This window comes from Glycine soja, chromosome 7, assembly GCF_004193775.1.
Source record: "Glycine soja cultivar W05 chromosome 7, ASM419377v2, whole genome shotgun sequence".
In the NCBI taxonomy this organism is placed as follows: Eukaryota; Viridiplantae; Streptophyta; class Magnoliopsida; order Fabales; family Fabaceae; genus Glycine; species Glycine soja.
In genome coordinates, this window is record NC_041008.1 from 41,379,942 (window position 1) to 41,398,627 (window position 18,686).

Sequence of the window (18,686 nt, forward strand, 5' to 3'; positions counted from 1 at the left end):
CAAATAAATAAAAATAAAAATAAAAATTATAAAGAAAATAAAATTAAAATACTAATGGAGCTAGAGAATTTCCTTTATGGGACAATCAAATATAAAAAAATAAATTAAATCATAAATATAATTAATATTTTAAAAATATATTCATGTGAGTTTATTCAAATTCAATAAAATTTGAAGGAAGTATGAATTGGTTTCAAACATATAATATTTCATCTTTTAAAGCATTCTTTATCTTTTGGGGGGCCAGAATTAGGAGAGTCAAACCCCCCTCCCTCCTTTATAATGCATACTTTATATATAAATATTTATATATATATAATTTTTTTAGAGATATAAATTAAAGAATAAATAATAACATAAGAGTAAATTAAATAAAAAATGATATATATTTTCCAGATTTATTAAAATTATGTTACCCTTTAGTGAAGTAAAATGTATATTTTTTTATGATATTATGTGTCTATTTTTAAATATTTTAATATAAGAGAGTCTTAATTAGTATTTTGTCATGGGTTCATAAAATCTTTGGAAGTGATTGAAATGAGAGTAATTAATTTGATTGATAATATAGTGTGATAGGATGAGAGATAAAAAAAAAAATACATCAATGATATTATAAGAGTATTAAAAAATCGACACTCTTATAATAACAGAGTTTGCACATAGTGGCAAAACAAGGCGTACTATAGATTCTTACTATAAGAAACACAATTTCCCCTGGAAAGGGAGACAATGGGAATGGTAAATGTGGCTGTGAATTCAATTGAAGGCAGTGAGAATTGGAGTCTAAAGATGACACTAACCGGGAAATGGATTATCTGCTGTCACTGATCGTGACTGCATATCTTTCAAAATAAATTATATACTTTAAATAATTAACTTAAAAAAATTTATATCATTGGATGGCGTTCGTAGGACCCTGGATTTGTTTTATGACGGCTAGACATGGCAACGGGGCGGGGCGGGGCGGGTTTTAACATACCCGCCCCCGCCCCCGCTTCACTGTACCCAGCCCCGCCCCCGCCCCCAAATCCGTCGGGGATAAAAATTGTACACCCAGACCTGCCCCCAACGGGGACGGGTTTCCCAGCCCCGCCCCAACCCCACCCGCGAAAATTGTAGTAAAAAAAATTATTTTTTTCACAGTAACAAAAAGAACTAATAACAAAAGCTTCTAAAAAACCTGTTTAGTGAGAAGATAATTAAAACAAAAGCTACGGGGTAAAATAAGGGTAATTTGGTAAATTCGCGTATACGGGTGCGGGGCGGGGGTGACTACCCCCCGACCCCGGCCCCAGCCCCGCATTAAAACCACGGGTTTTCCCCGCACCCGCACCCAGACCCAGTTAATTCGGCTTTTCCCCGTTAAAATCGGGGCGGGGGCGGGTGGAACCCGACGGGTGCGGGTTGTGTTGCCATGTCTAATGACGGCAAGGAATGAAGGTCTCATCTAGTATGTTATTAGAGTATTTTTAATGGTAAATCCTAAATGAGGATCTTAAGTAAGATTAAATAAGATTTTTTTTTTTTTAGTAATATATTTTATTTTAAGATCTTACATAATTTTTAATAGATCTTATATGAACTTTACTTTTAAATATTTAATAAATTAAATATAATTCATTTTAGTATAATTTTTAGTAATTTGTTGTCATTTTTGCAAATAAGTTTTTTTTCTTTTTGTTTTGGATTTTTTTTCCTTCTTCTCTTCGGCCATCTGCCTCTCCCTTCTTCCTTTCTTCTTCTTCTATCTTCTTCTCCCTCCCCCTTCCTGGCCTCCCTCCCCCTCCCCTCTTTGGGGTTCCAAGTATGTGTATTTTGTTTTGATTTTTATGGTTTATCTTTTTTTCTTCTTGTTTTTGGTTTTTCTGGTTTTTTATGTTGATCATTCTCATCTTCTATGGGTGCTTTCCATGTGTTGTTGTTGTTGATCATTTCTAATTTTTGAGTAAAAAAAATTGTTTTTTGAATCATGTGCAGAGATCTTTAGGATTTTTATATAAGAGCTCATTATCTCTGCTACTCCTTTATTAGAAAATTCATAGAAGAACAGATCTTGAGTTCAAGATCAAGATCTGGCACTAAAGTTACTCTTAAGGAACATCGGGCTCCTAACTACTACTCCTTTACTCAATTAAAAATAATAATAGACAATTTTATCCACCACTTAATCTAATACCCCCTTGATTTTGTTATTGAATTCTAACATGTTATAGGATGCAAGTGAGTCACTATCCTTTTGGAGATGGGAACTCATCATAATCAAGGTGACAGTGGTCCATATGTTGATTTGTTAGAGTGGCAAAGGCTAGATTATTTTATGATGAGTTGCCTTGCGTACTTTGTCTATTTTGACATCTTCTAGTTATAGTCAAACTATAAATACAATAGGAGTGTTATTAACACACTTTCAAATATATCCTCTTTTATTTGGTTGAAGTTTATTAAAAATTTAAAAATTAGGAAATATTCATTAAATAAGGTGTGAGACCCACCACCACTACACATGTGATCTTTAACAATATTTTTTTCTAATACTTAATAAAAATGTTGCTAAAATTTTTTTGAGAACATTTGAAAAATGTCATCAAATATGAATACATGTTGTTAATATGTTTTCACGTTATTTTATTAAATATTGTGTATAACTCATATTGTGAAAGATTTTAACACCATGGACTATACACAATATTTAATAAAATATCACAAAAATATATTAATAACATTTATTTATATTTAACGACCTTTTTAAAATGTTGTCAAAAATTGTTAACAACATTTTTATTAAGTGTTAAACAAAAAAATATTACTAAATATCATATATGCATTAGTTCACCAAATAGTGTGATTCTTAATAAATTTTTATCAATGAGAGAGTCTCTATCAAAAAGAACTTGTTTATGTCACTAGCATTTCTCTAAATATAATGTGTATATTAAATCTTTAAGAAAAATTTTACTATCTTCATTTTTCCTATTAATGCTTATTTATAATCATATCATTAAGTGAGAACTTGTATTTTAAGCTTAATTATAAAGTTTGCTCAAATAAATTAAAGATTTAAATGCAATTTTTGTCCCCCATTTTTAAAAACATGCAATTTTGGTTCCTCTATTTTAAAATAAAGATATTTAATCCTCTTATTTTTTAAATTTCATAATTTTAGTCCCCTATTTTAAAATAGAAATTTTTAATTCTCCAATTTTATAAAATCCGCGATTTTAATCTTTCAATCAAATTCAAAAAATATTGATCACTAAAAAATTAACTTTATCCAAATTTAGTGATGTGACACAAGATAACTTGTTTAGTCTACTTCATAGTTAATATTAAAATCTTAACTGTCAACTTTTTTAAGTTTGAGAAAAAAGACTAAAATTGTAGATTTCATAGAAGTAGAGGATTAAATGTCTCTATTTTAAAATAAGAACAGATTAAATTAAATCTTAACTTGTTTAATCTACTTCATAGTTAAGTAGAGGATTAAATGTCTTTATTTTAAAATAAGAAACTAAAATTATGGATTTTAATATATATATATATATATATATATAAGAATTAAATGTCTCTATTTTAAAATAAGAAACTAAAATTATGAATTTTAAAATATAGATAAAGACTAAATGTCTCTATTTTAAAATAAGGGATCAAAATTGTTGATTATGAAAAATAGAAGACTAAAATTGGAGTTAAGCGTAAGTTAAAATAGTTTATTTGAATAAATCTATCGTGAAATTTATTTAAATAAGTTTAAAAAAATTATAAAACATTATAACTTATTTTAATATATTCAAATAAGTTTTACATATAAGTTCTTCCAAATACTTTCGGCTGTGAGAATTCCTTATATAAATACACAATACGACTTTATATAATCTAGACACTTATTATCTTCACATTGATAAAATGTAGAATTTCAAATATGTATTATTTTGTAAGAGATACTTCATTCTCGTTTCCAAGGGTTTCAATTGTCTAGAATTGGTCCCTTGGAAATTAAAGAATAGGTGGCATCAATGTATGCTTAAATTAAACTCTCATATTTTCAGAGAAGATAATGTGTATGAAGACAAACTTGCTAACTATGCTATTAACAACTGAGGTTTTTTTTTTTTTTTTTTTTTTGTGGGATATAGTGCCTGCTTTTTGCTGGGAAGACTTCTTTCAAAACAAGTTTAAACTTTCGTCTTATAGATGTCATTGATTTGGTCACGGGTTTTGGTCTAGTAATCCCATGATTTTTTTTTTTTGTATTAATTCCCTTTATTCTAATTAATATTTTAGTGTGCTGGAAATGATGGATAGGTTATACGATGTCAACCTAGATTGAATCGTTTTTCCTATTATAATGCTTATGCCTGCCTTTTCAAAATAAACTAGATAGGATATTGAAAAGCAATCTGACCTCAGTTAAGAAATTTATATACTATGAAGTATAGTTTAGTTAAATGTTAAACTTTAAACTAATTATGTTATGAACATTTTGAAGAATATAAATATAATTTAATGTGTATGCATGTTAGACTAACAAAGTATTATACATTCGTCTGAATGAAAAGGAACCTGGTTCCTTAAGCATGGCAACCTGGAATTGATTTAGGGATTTATGTATATGAGAAGAAATTATCACTAGAAGAGCTCCTATCTTTAGTGTTAAATTGTACCCAATTAATTTGTATTTTAAGTGAAGATACTCTTGGCAATAAAGTAGAAAAAAAATTAACTAGTACATATATAATTATATTTGTTAACACATCATTTAATAAAATTATGATCATGAATTAATTCTCTTCAAATGGTGTGATATTATATGACAAAGTAAAACTTGTTGATACTTATAACTTATAAAATTAAACTATGCAGATATACGTCCATTGAGGTGACAAAAATATTAAAATTGTTTATAAAAATTATTGATACAATCATACAAACATGATAGGGGTTTGGAACTCACCTTTTTTAATTGCATATCCTCATTCTTATCTTCTTCTAAATCACCAGTCGAAGCATTGATTCATCACCCAATTAGTTATACCATAATAGTACAGGTCATTGACAATCACAATTTTCAAATTGTTCTCCTTGTTAGATTTTTGATATTTAGCAAGGGGTGGAAGCTAGAGCGAAGGTGGGAGAATGATGGAATTAGAACATAATGAAAGGAGGTGAGAAAGGGTGAGTAAGAGAATGAGGGCCAAAAAATTACTTTGAGAGTTAGAGAGAAGGAGATTTCCTGCAACATTTTCTTGAGAGTGATTGCATGTCGTACATGTTTTCTTGGAGGTTGTACCACACAAATGTCTTTAACACTTTACAATTTTATTTGACTGAACATGAAGATGTCTTTGACCAAGTTTTTTACCGCACATTATCTTCTCTTTTTTTATATTGAGTATTTTGATATTTTAAATTGAAGGGCGGAGGTGGGAAGGAGAATCTAAGGGAGAGAGAATTTTAAGGGAGATCAAATTATTATTTCCTATTTATTTACAATTAATTATAAATTGAATGTACTTTTTTTTCATTACTCATCCATTTCTTATTTTTGTTTTGCAAATTGCAAATTTTGAAGCAAGTTTTGTGATTCATCCGAGCTTAATTTGTTTGATCTACTTTGTTGTTAAGATTGATTGTAATTACTAGGTGATTGCTCCCTCAATTGAACTTTCAAAACTTAAATTTGTAATGATATTCCTCCTAGACAAATATAAATTCATAAGTTGATTCATGAAGAAGAGGACATAAACACAGATCGAGCCTTGGATGTATAATGTCGTGGAATCACCCTCATGAAAGACCTCATATGATATGGTTAATGAATCACTTTACTAAAATAGTTATTTTTCAAAGAGAAATTTGGACAAATTTCTTATAAATTTCAAACGAAAAACTAATTTTGGAAAAAATTTATATAAATTATTTATTGTTTGAAAAATTCTTACTAGAAATATTTCCATTTGTCACAAATTTCATCTAAAAAAAATTTCAGATATAGATTTCCCACAGATTCAGATAAATATGTAAGTAACACATTGCTTATTATATTAATTTATATCATACAAATTACAAAAAAAAATATTAATTTATTTACATATTTCAGATACAATTACAAAATGATATATATTATTTTGCTTTTGCTTGCATGTTTAGGACAAGTTTCAAATGATTTAATGTTATTTTACTTGTGTGTTTCAAGCAAAATTCAAACGATAATTGATATTATCTAATTTACATTTTAATGAAATTTAGACAAATAAAATATTTTCATGCATGTTTTTCAATTTAATAATAAAAATATTATATTATATTATATAGTTTTCTATGTATTGTAAACTTAATTCAAAATTCATACAGATAAATTTATTTTAAATGGATTTAAAACAAATTATAATAACTTTGAACAATTTATAAATCATATAAGGAATGAAAGTATGTTTAATGAAAGGCGATGAGATACTATGCATGGGATAAGCTTCTTGCTACAATGATAAGAAATATTTACAAACTTATGAACTTTGCAAGTAGTTTGTTGAACTGGATGTGCTGAAAAGTGCTTGGAAATCAACTTCAACGATTGAATTAACAAGCAACAAGTAGTTCCCATATAAGTTATGACTACAATGCCTGTGAGGCAAATCCAGTAAGAACAAGCACAAATGACACAAGGGTACATTTCACTTTAATTGTTTATACTGTAGGATTTTACAATGATTGGTATTAGGCAAATTCTATGCTAGTCTTGTAGTTGTTGCTGCTTCTATTTCTTTTTTCTTTTTTTTTTTACCTTTTCTTATATATTTTGCAGTCTTAATTTATCAATTATGTGACACAATTGTGTGTGTCCCTTCTGTAATGGTTGATGATTGGCCTTTCATTGCTGATGAAAGTGAAGCTACAGCCTCTCCAACTGTTAAGAAAAGGTTATCTGCTCGTATGAAATCATTAGCTTCATCTGCTTTTTTAAGCTTTTCTATGACCTCAGCAAGAGGATTGACCAACACAAGCTGTCACAACCCAACACACATGAATTAGTCACAGTTGAGATTTGAAACACACATACAAAGGTGTGTAAAGTAAAAGTATGCCAGAGTTTAGGATTCTTGCCTCAACACCCTTCTTTTCCAGTGTTGCTTTCAACTCCTTGAAAAGTGAGATTCCACTTGTGTCAACAGCACTCACAGCTGAAAATTTCAAAGTGATACTCATTATTTTTCTGATTGGACGAGTACTATTTTGAAGGATACGTAGGTAGATGAAATATGTTCAGTGATATGCTTGAATAGCTAGTGAATTTCTATTGGCTCAATTGCCTCATTGGATGAAAATGCAGTCTTACAAATGACTATTTACTCCTCAGCCTACTAGTTAAGCAAGCTAGGAGCACACATGGAACTTGGATGGAGGTGTAAGTTGAAAATGGGAGGTGGGAACATCCACAGATTATAGTAAGACTTTGATATTTAGATTATTTTATTACCAATTCATTACAAAAATGATCCCCAAAATTATGAACTGAATGTTATAATGTGTAAACTATATGATTCACCTTTGTTCTATCTAATGAAGTTACCTGACATTTCCAATACTAAGAATCGAAGGCTTAATTGTTCCTTTATGTTGTCTTCTTCTTCTTCTTCAATCCATCGCAACGTTCTAACATAACATGTCAATAGTTGAGTAACAGGGGTAACATCTATCCACCAAAATGAAATTTACATCATGAAATTTACAAAGGTGAAACTAACCTCTCGTTGAGATATGTGATGTTAGCAAAATTGATGGGAGCCTCAATGCTTAAAATAAGAAATCCAGGTATTCTCACAGCTTCCTTGTATTGATCAAGATTTCTATATATGTCTGTTCCTGGAATCTTCCCCAACATTACTGTTTTCGGCCTCGTAATTTGCAAGAGTATCTTGAAAGTTGATAACCCGACCTGATCAATAGTATTGCCATCCGTTGTAAGTTAAAAAGAGCTATATTTTGTTCTACTTGCATAAAAGGGTGCTAAAAGCATCCGCACTATATTTTCTCTGCATTCTAGTCACTTAGCCCTTATTTTTTTATCCTTAGAAATCGAAGACAGTATCAAAGGATTTATAATAACTCACGTATCCTGCTCAACCAACTAAGTTAGATTCCTTGGGACTCAGCCCCTTGTTTAAATTGCAGGATTATGGTTTATAATTTATACAAAAGCACTTGATCTTGTTGGGCAAGGACTGCAAAATGATTATGAGTAGCTACAAGTGTCAAGGGAATTAAAACCTTCATCTAGAAAAACTAAAATACATTTATAGTCTTGTAGGCATTGTACATAAAGGCAATTCCATGACAATGATACTCACAATGTTAGCATTATTAGCAAAAGTTGAAGAAATAAATAAACTTACAGCAAGAGCAAGGCCTCCCTGGACAGAGATGAAAAGAACACCTAAGAAAGCAGTCAGCATCACAACGAAATCGAATTTGTCTATCTTCCAAATGTTACAAGCAGCAGGGAGATCAATGAGGCCAATTACTGCTGTGACTATGATTGCGCCCAACACGACATTAGGTGTGTATTGAAACAATGGCATGAGAAAAAGGAGTGTTACCATGACTGTCACAGACATCACTACATTCGACACAGCTGTTTTTGCTCCTGCGTTATTGTTAACAGCTGATCGAGAGAAAGCACCTGAATTTCATAGTTTAAATGTGTAAGTCTTATGCTTTATTAGACTTCAAGAAAGCCTTTTGAAACAGGTTTTTAGGTAAAAAACAAAAACCTGTTGTAACATAGCAGGAAGTGAAGGAGCCAACCACATTCATAAACCCAATTGCCATCATTTCCTTATTTCCATCCACTTTGTAGTTTTTGAGAGCTGCAAATGTCCTTCCTACTGCAATACCTTCCTGTCAAAAAGAAAAAAAAAAACACTTATCCATTGACACTAATGAAACCAATTATGTGTGTGTAAATGTCATATATACTAACACGAGGAATGTTAATAATATACTTTGTAACACATGATCTATTATGAGGTGAAATTTAGGTGAGCCCCACTAAATATGAATGAGAATCATCATTAATTAGAGGATGAGGGTCAGCATTACTTAATGGACTCCACATGAATTTCACATAGTGTTTTTTTTCATTCATAGGAATAGAAGATAGTATGGCCATACCGAAGAGTTTACAATAATTCACGCATTTTGTTCAATCTAACTAAACTAGATATTCTCCATACATAGTGTGTTAAAATGAATCTTAATAATATTTTTCTTATCAAAATTTTATTTTAGATGCTTGTATGTTTACTCCAGGACGGAAATAAATAAAATTAAAAAAAAGTTTGAAAAAAAAAATAAAAAGAAAGAGGGGAAAGAAAAAATTTAAACTTACAGTGAGGGACAAAATCCCGGTGATAAGCCCTGTTTTCATAACTAGGCCTAGGTGACTTCCATGAAAGAGCAACATATTCCATGATGGAGGATTTATTCCTTGTTGCAATTTTCCAATCTAGCAACGACATCATCAGACAGCAAAACCTTTGTTTAGTAATTATGCTAATAATAATTTGTAACTAAGAAAATCTAATGCTAGACTAATGACAATTTCAGAAGCAAATAGTAAGCGTTGGGATGGGATGACTTACCGCACTGATGCCATGATTTTGAGCTTTAATTGCAAAAACCAAGAGGGTAGAGATGATGACAGACATAAGAGGAGCTCCAGCTGAGACCCAGAATAGCTTTGGTTTCTTTATGCTCTGCATGCATTTATTTCCATGAGTTAGTCAATACTACCCTGCATTCATTTCGAGAGAAGTTAACTATTCGGCTATACATCAGAAACATGTTTACGTCATTTTAATTTTTTTTAAATTAATCTAACATTTTAAACAGTTTTGAGCATGAAAAGATCTTGAATTTTATAGATCCCATTTTCAATAACAAAGTCATTAACTAATTGGTACTTTCCCAAAGATTGTCGGCTATTATTCAAATTCAAACATGCCTTTACACAAACATTAAAAAAAATAGGTTTGATTTTTAATTAAAAAAACTTAGAACAATACTAATTATATAATATTACCGAGAGAAAATAATGCACCCTTTAACGTAATTTTTATAATACTGATGCTCATTTTGAATGAATTTTACGAGAATCTTATTAAGAGAATTATAATTTTTCTTTTACAAAATTCACGTGAAAGTTTATAAATAATAAAAAAGTATTAAAGAATACACTAATGAGATCCTTTTTATTATTTAAGTGTGCAAATGTACTATAGATTATAAAGGGTGTGATAATCAATCTAGATTGTGGTAGATGTATCTCTCTTACGAGTTTTTAGTTTGCTAACCGAGAAATATTGTTTATGATATGAGATTAACTTGTGGTGAAAGAAAAAAAATATAATAAAAATTTAGATTTTCTAAAATAAGAATACTCATGCACCTTAGATTATAAAATGTTGTTATAACTATTCATTTATACACGTAGACACATCACATATATAAATAAATTATTAAGTTCTTAATAAAATAAATAAATACATTATTAAGTTGTAAAAATTCAAATAATTAATTTTTTTAATTGTAAGTACAACTAATTTTATCTTTTAAAGTGTAACTTTCTCATTTTATGTTAATGTCTTTGAAGTATAATTTTCCCAATTTATGTTTTAAATATTGATTTATGAACACACACATGTTCACATGTGCAAAAGACAGATAAAAAAATTATGAAAATATTAATTTTTTACTTTTTCTAGATTTTATAAAATATAAAAATAATTAATAAAAATATAGTAATTAATCTCTTTAAGATAATTGTTAACTTTGGTTAAGAAAGCTGTCAAAAAAAAGTTATAATATTTCTTATTTGTCAGTGAAAAACACATTAAATATTGAATACTTTTTTAGATTTTGATACTATTAAATTAATTTATTTTATATTTAATAATTTTATAAAATATTAAAATAATTTATGAAAAAATTATTTTAGGATAGTTAATCCTTCTAAGATATAACAATTTGTCAAGTGAAGAACATCTTAAATATTTTTCAGATTTTAGTACTAATGAATGCATTTTATTTTTATTTAATATTTTTATAGAATATTAAAATAATTAATGAGAATTATTGTGGGATAATTAATCTCTCTATGATATGATATTTCTTATTTTTTAGTGAAGAACAGATTAAATATTTTAGATTTAATACTGTTAAAAGCCTTTATTTTTTTATTCAATATTTTATAAAATTAATGGAAAAAAATATTGTGGGATAAATAATCTCTCGAAGATATAATATAATATTTCTTATTTGTTAAGTGAAGAACACATTAAATATTTTTTAAAAAAAATTTTAATTCTATGAAAAGCATTTATTTTTAATTTTTTTTGTAAAAGATTAAAATAATCAATGAAAAATTATTGTCAGATAATTAATCTCTCCAAGATATAATACTTCTATTTCTTATTTTTCATGTAAAAAACATACTAAATATTTTTTAGACTTTAGTACTATTAAATACATTTATTTTTATTGAATAATTTAGTAAAATAAAAAAAATTAATAAAAAGTTATTGTGCAATAATTATTTTTTATTAAAAATAAAAAGTAGTACGGTGTGGTGTACGAGTTCACCACACCATGGCTATGAATCTATGTGTCAGTGGTCCTGAGCTCTGATCCATGTGTGTGATAATTGGTGCTGTGAAACTATATTATATATACAATAATATAGAATACTGTGTTAATGGCTTTGTCGTATTTCTTGGAAGTTAAGGGCTTGTTACAGTGGTTGTTAGTGTGTGTGAGAAATCTAGTAAGACAAAAAAAATGACTGAAGGGAACAACATACAACGTGTCTTGCTAATAGCAGTAGCACCAGGAAACAAATCCCCATCAATATTGTTTGCCATGACCACTGCATAAAAATCATAGAAAACTTTTTTTTATGAGTATATAGAATATAGAAGTAGAGTCCATTTTAACCTAGAGACAAAGAAAGAACTGCGCCAGCACTCAATCTGTGTGCTCGCATGTTTGTGCGTAAAAGTTAAATGAGTTTACCTCATGTATATTGTGGAAAACAGAAGTCATAACAGGAATCAGACCCATTTGATTAGTGAAATGTGTGATTCCAAGCAGGCTCTTGAGCTGTTGCAGTGACACAATAATAGCAGCACCAGCCATGAACCCAATAAGAATGGCCTTAGATAGAAAATCAATTATGAAGCCTAGCCTGAAACCATTAACAACATATAATACCTTGGCTTGTATTGTCTTATAGTATATCAGAATGATTCTTCATTCTTGTAGTTTTTCAGATTGACAATAATAATAATTAAAAATTGCATGATATGGAAGGGACTAATAATTCTAATTACCTTAGGATTCCAAGAGAAGCTTGAAAGAGGCCAGCAAATAATGTTGAAGTGAAAGCTAGCTGAAGAAACAGGATAGGGTCTGCTGTGGGAGACACTTCCTGCCTCAGCATGGATCCCATCACAAGAGAAGCAATAGAAACAGGTCCAACTGCAAGGTCCTTTGAGCTTCCAAGAACAGCATAAACTAGTGGTGGAACAAAACTAGAATCTGAAATATGCAGCAAGACCAATCACAATACATAAGCATGTGATGTAACATAAATTAGCACATACCAAACTATGGACATAAATCAATACACTTACAAAGTCCCACAATTGGAGGAAGACTTGCAAGCTTGGCATAACTTATTCCCTGAATGATAAAATACATAATTGAACAAGAGAAGCAAGTTAGAAATATGAATGAACATTTTCATGATGACTAAGAGACAAGGCGAGAACAAGCTCGAGCAAGATTGTCTCCTGTGAAGAATACGTACGGTTTTTTTGTATCAAGAAAGAAAAGAGGCAGAGAGTGAACTTGAGAAAACCTGTGGGATGGCCAAGCTAGCAATAGTGAGGCCAGAAACAAGGTCAGATTTGAAGAGTTTGAGGTTGTACTTAGGACCCCATTGAAGAATAGGGAACACATATTGTGCTCCAAGGATCAGTTTTCTCTTAAGAGGTTGTCCCTTGAATTGGCGCAGAGGATCATCAGGGAAGAAAGTTTCCTTGAGTCTACCCTGGAGCTTCTGAAGGGTGCTCTTGTGGGGTGGTGGAACAACTTGGTGCACTTCCATGGACATCTCTATGCAATGAGAATGCATAGTACATGCATTATTAGGCTCCATTTGAAGAGAACAGAACTAATATGAGAAATGGTGTGGTGTTACTTATTATTAGGCTTCTTAGCTTCTTATTGTGGTTTGAGCAATGATGCCTTTTATGTGAGGAACTCTCTCTGACCTACCCCTGTAATCAACACGTCTGCAAAACCGCTATAAAACAAGATCGCACCTATGTCAGCTAAAGTACAAGAGGATAACAACAAATTTTGAGATGTAATTTCAGAAAATCAAAACACGAGAAGGGATAGCTAGCGGGAGCTGTGCCTGTAGTGGCCATACTATACGGTTCTGCTAAATATATGCACATTCTCCTCACATATTTGGACACTTAATTTTTTTTCAACCAGAGAAATCAGGTCCCACAGTATTTGTTCAAGGCATGTTAAAATTCACCAATAAATCAATGGGTTCTAGTGGAATTATCATCTTTTTAAGTAAAATTTTGAATTCAAATCTTATATATTAAAAAATTATTAAAAAAAAAATAACTCTGCAAAAGATGAGATTAATCATCAGACTTAATAAATACCTCGTATCAATCTCATGTTTACTCAAAAAGTCATGCTAAAATTCCATATCACTTCTAAGTGACTCTATGCTTAAGTTGATGAAGGAAATCATCACTTACTACAACATTCAACCTCCACTCAAACATTACTGACATCAGGAACATCATTAGCTAAATGATTTTGGCTCACAAATTCGTACAAACATGACGTAGTTCGTTGATTTACGTGGCATCATTGCTTAGACAGAGTTTTGGTCTCAACGATTGCCGTATTTAAGAAGGAATTTTACTTCGTATTAATCAGCATCTTAGCACAATACGACCATACAAATTAAGCTCTCTGGTTTCTTTTTTTTTTCTTTTCAAATGTATGTATTATTATTAAGACCAAATTCCATATCCTTAGTTTGGAGGTTTTCTTCCATCATATAGATATCATTTATTCAGATAAAGCCACATATAATTAATTAGTTGTCTGTTTGGTTCAATTTTTTTTTTCTTCGACTTATATTTTTTTAATGTATGTATTAAGACTACAAGATACAAGATTGGTTTAGTGATGAATAAAAAAGGAAAATGAGACAAGTCACGGATTCTAATCTTCTTATTAACAAAAAAAAAATTAATAATTAATATTTACCAAATGCATTAGGTCCAATTTCATATCTTCACCCAAAAAAAAATCAATTCCATATTCTTGAGAATATTTTTATAGAACAAATGTATGAATACAATTTATTGTTTTAAAATTGGATAAGATTTTTTCAGGTACAAAGTTTTCTTCAAGTGTTTAACAATTTATATATTGATTATTCAAACTCAAAACCAGTTGGAACAATTATGCAACACTTGGTTTACTCACTCAATGAATTTTCTTCAGTCGTATAAATCTCTTTTATTTAGATAAAGTCACATATGTAGTATAAAATAAAATAGACAAAGTCACATGTGATAAACATTTGTTTGGAATTTCTAGTTATTATAATCAATATAGTCGCATATCAGACGAGAATAATTCTTATTTTAAGAATATTATAATTATAAATTTGAATCATACAATCATATAATAAAAATTAAAAATTATTTACTGATTAAGAACTTTAGGTGTATTTTTCTTTTAATATTAACCATTTAAATATAATCTAATTATTTATATTTTTCTCAAAAAAAATCTAAATTTATTTCTCGTTTCTCATATTAAAAAGTCCTCTCATTCAATAAGTTGCGTATGAATATATGGATTTATCAACAATCAAATATTCTTTAACTTTATTAAGTTATTCAAATATTCTAAGATCAAATTACCTATTTAATTTCTTATCTTATTTTTTTTTAGCAAGATTGCCAACGAGCCCCGCCTCAAGGCCCTCAACCTCCTCCCGTGGAACCTCTCCTTTTGCAAAACCATCATGACCTGAGATGGATTTGTGGTTTGGAGTTATGATTTGTGATTTGGGGCTCTTAATTCGTGGGTTCTTGATGTAGGATTTGGGGTTTTGATTTGGGATTTGGGATTCTTGATTTGTTCTGGGTTATGTTCTTCACATGGGTTATGCATTATGTTCTTCATCTGGGTTCTAGGAGTTGTTCTTACGTTTGTAGAATGGAGATGTTTACAGAGAAAACAAAATTGTGTTTTTGATGATTTTTAGCCACTAAAAATTGTTTGACTCATTTTTTGTTATCTATCTATCAATGGCAATCACGACACAGTGATGGTAAAAACCCAATTGGATTGATTTAAATAAATGAAGCATCGAAGTGAATATTTTAATAAATAAAACATCAATTTAAACAAAAATAATTAAAATCAGGGACTTGGTCATATTCTAATGACCAAAAATATCTATTGTTTTTCTGCTGATTTTTTTTTTGCTGACGTAAATATCTATTGTATATGTACACGAGTATTTGTGTTGCGCGTGTAAGTTTTCCCAACAACATCAAAATATACCAATAGTAATTTAACTTGAATAATTAATTTGAATCGTTTATTTGTATACCGTTATAAATTGAAAAATAAAGTATAAAATATAAATAATTTTTTTAAAATAAATACATTTAATAAAGAAAAAATAAAATACATGTTAACATCTCTTTAAATAAATAAAAAAATACAAAAAGTACTTCTGAGATCTCATCCTTTAAAAAATTCAAATTTAAATTTATTAAATAATAACTTAATTCTTCCATTCAATACTCTTTTCAAACTATAATAACTCCCACATAATTTTTTATTATGAAATAATTTATACATATTCATTTTTTAAATTATGACATAAATTCTATCTCCATAAATATAAATATAAGAAAAAAAATCTTATTTTATTTTATTTTATTTCTTAGACCTGGACAAATTATATAATCAAGAGAAACCATAAATTAGACTAACAGAGCTTGCCCTACCGATGAATAAATATTTCGTAGTAGCCTCCTTATATCATCCATCTTTCTAAATTATATATATATATATATATATATAATTGTATGTAATTTACTAAAATATTTCCGAGAATATTCGTCCAAGATGTTTTTTTAATTTGCTAACTGCAATGCGAGTATGCGACTATGCAATGCCATGTAGCCAAGTCCATGGCACACTCGTATATAATTCCTGCTTTTATCTGTTTTAATTATTCTATTAACTAGCTCATTTATTACATGAGTACTAAATAGTATTTTCCTTACTGTACATACTTTTTTATTTTTTCTGACTCTTACTATACATACTCTTCCATCTCACTGTTTTTTTCGAAAACAATACGGGCGTGGACCGTCACGACCGTGTGGCTATTATAATTCTTGTTTAGTTTTAGTTATTCTTCGTTAGTTAATTATATTTTTTAAATTATCTTTAACTAATGTATTTCTATTTATTTTACTTTATTCAATGTAGAATAATTAAAATACACTAACCATGTAAATACTTTTATGTATTATCATCCAATAATTTAGTTACAAATTGTTAGTGTTTGTAATAATTATTTTACAAATTATATATAATTTAAATTCATTTAATTTCTATTTATTTAATAATATAAAAATACTTGTAATAATAGTATATTAAAATTATACTGTAATTAATTAAAATATTAAAATAATTCATAAAATGTACTTAATGTAATTTTAATTTTTTAGAAACATAATATAATTTAATTGATATACTATGATAGTGTGTAATATTTTTTTATAGTCATCTTTGTAAGATCATTGAATTTTTAATAATTATTTTAAAACTTGCAGTAAAAAAAAACTATTTTAAAACTTCTATTACATTAATAATATACAAATCTTTATAGTGATAACGTATAGATAATAAACTGTGTCGACAACATTAATTTATATATATCCCAACAGCAGTATTATATCTCACCAAATGATGTCCGTGAATGCTTCACAAACGATGTAAGAGACCGTCACACCCCCCACTCAGTAATACTTCAAACAGAAATACGTACATTGAAAACTGAACGACAGTGTCTCTTTCAATCAAGATTAAAATAATGGTTCGTGACTTTGTGAGAATAGAAAACCTAACTTTTTGAAAAAAACCTAATTCCTATTATTATTGATGTATTAAATAGTAATTGTTAATTTATTTATTTTTTAAGAAGAAAATTCAACCAGCAATCTTTTCTCATTCACTTCTTTTTTAACCACACTCACCGGACCTTATATCTCATTCATGTTGAAATAATTAATAATTAAGAGAAAATATTCCATTAAAAATGGTCAATTAGACTCTTCGATAAAAATTGGTCTCTCACAAAATGATAATTTCAAATTTTTTATTAAGAAGAGGAATTGAAAAGAATATTATCCGGTAATCACACCCTACAATTAGATAGAATAAAGAAATGAAAATAAGTTCGGTTAAGTGTGTGATAAAAAAAAAAGGTCGGTACCTTTCTGCTAAGGTAAGCAACGGTATACATCTTTCTAAGTGTAATGCGATCAAACATATGACAGCATTTGGCAGAAAGCACCAACGTGCCATACTACAAATTTTCCTAGCTATGGCAATCAAATTTTCCATACATTATTGCATTAGGTTCTTCATTTTTGCTTATAAATTATGGTACATCGAGAAAGAAGAACTGAAACTTTTTGTAAGCAAAAGAAAGAATTGAAGAACACCTCCCAGACAGTACTATATGTCTTATGATTCTTTTGTTAGAATTAATGTCTCATGTGAGAGATTTGTGACTTATGTAAGGACTAATAAATAAATAATTAACGATTAAGGGCTAAATTGTAATTGGGCTTAATAGGAGAAGTTTCTAGATTAACTGTTACTTGATGGGAGTAGTGGTTATAAAAGGGGCTTAATACCCACTAACGTGAAATAAGGTCCCATTCCTGACCAGAAAAGTGTTCTCTCTCACTGATAGTCATCACTAACGGAGAGAGGCAGAAAAGAAAGGCCAAAGGAAGTGAAATCTTATTTCTCTCCTCTTTCAAGGAAATCAAAGTGCACCGGAGAGAAGTTCCTATGGAGAAAGGTACAAGTCTTCCTATGGAGAAAGGTACACATCATTATCTATTGTTGTTTATTGATTGTTTGTGAGAACCATAGGTTTCAAGATCCTGTTGTTTCCTATCATTGATAGTCTAGGAAATCCCTTAAGAATTTTTACATGTGATATCAGAGCATGTGTTATGAAATTTATGATTCTCCAAGAATGATTTAATTTCTCTCAATTATGTATGAATCCTAATTATGAAATTTAGGGATAATTTAATTTCTTCCAATTATGCATAAATCCTAATTATGAAATTTAGGAATTTTATTTTCCACTGCATGTATTGTTTTATTGGCAATATTTTGTTATTGTTGAATACCAATTTTTGGAGAAAGATTATTTGAAAACTTATGATTATCGGAGAGAAAGTTACACGACATGTATATATTAAATTTGGAGAAAGTTTTTACTTCTAATAGTGAAAGAAAGGAAGCTTGTCATT

The 18,686-nt window shown here is 29.1% G+C and overlaps 1 protein-coding gene across 2 annotated transcripts; it reads right to left on the reverse strand.

The window, feature by feature from the left end:
• Positions 1 to 6,513: 6,513 nt before the first annotated feature.
• Positions 6,514 to 13,503, reverse strand: LOC114419754 (probable sulfate transporter 3.3). 2 transcript variants are annotated; one of them, XM_028385532.1, is made up of 13 exons: positions 12,917 to 13,503; positions 12,690 to 12,738; positions 12,387 to 12,594; positions 12,070 to 12,241; positions 11,858 to 11,923; positions 9,642 to 9,755; positions 9,389 to 9,505; positions 8,772 to 8,898; positions 8,394 to 8,680; positions 7,746 to 7,936; positions 7,571 to 7,653; positions 7,105 to 7,181; positions 6,514 to 7,004 (listed from the first exon to the last, which is right to left on the reverse strand). In XM_028385532.1, exons 1-13 carry the CDS (start codon positions 13,214 to 13,216, stop codon positions 6,816 to 6,818), a joined length of 1,980 nt encoding a protein of 659 aa, XP_028241333.1. In that variant the 5' UTR covers positions 13,217 to 13,503; the 3' UTR covers positions 6,514 to 6,815. The 2 variants fall into 2 exon arrangements, with proteins under 2 accessions (XP_028241333.1, XP_028241334.1); XM_028385533.1 differs by lacking the exon at positions 11,858 to 11,923.
• Positions 13,504 to 18,686: the final 5,183 nt, after the last annotated feature.

Bases quoted from the DNA above. Each gene is read 5' to 3' on its own strand.
- LOC114419754 (XM_028385532.1), bottom strand. From the start codon at position 13,216: ATGGAGCCTAATAATGCATGTACTATGCATTCTCATTGCATAGAGATG. The intron at 12,739-12,916 runs GTTTTCTCAAGT...TTTATCATTCAG, and splicing joins CTAGCTTGGCCATCCCACAG to GGAATAAGTTATGCCAAGCT. The intron at 8,681-8,771 runs GTTTTTGTTTTT...TATGAAATTCAG, and splicing joins TTCCTGCTATGTTACAACAG to GTGCTTTCTCTCGATCAGCT.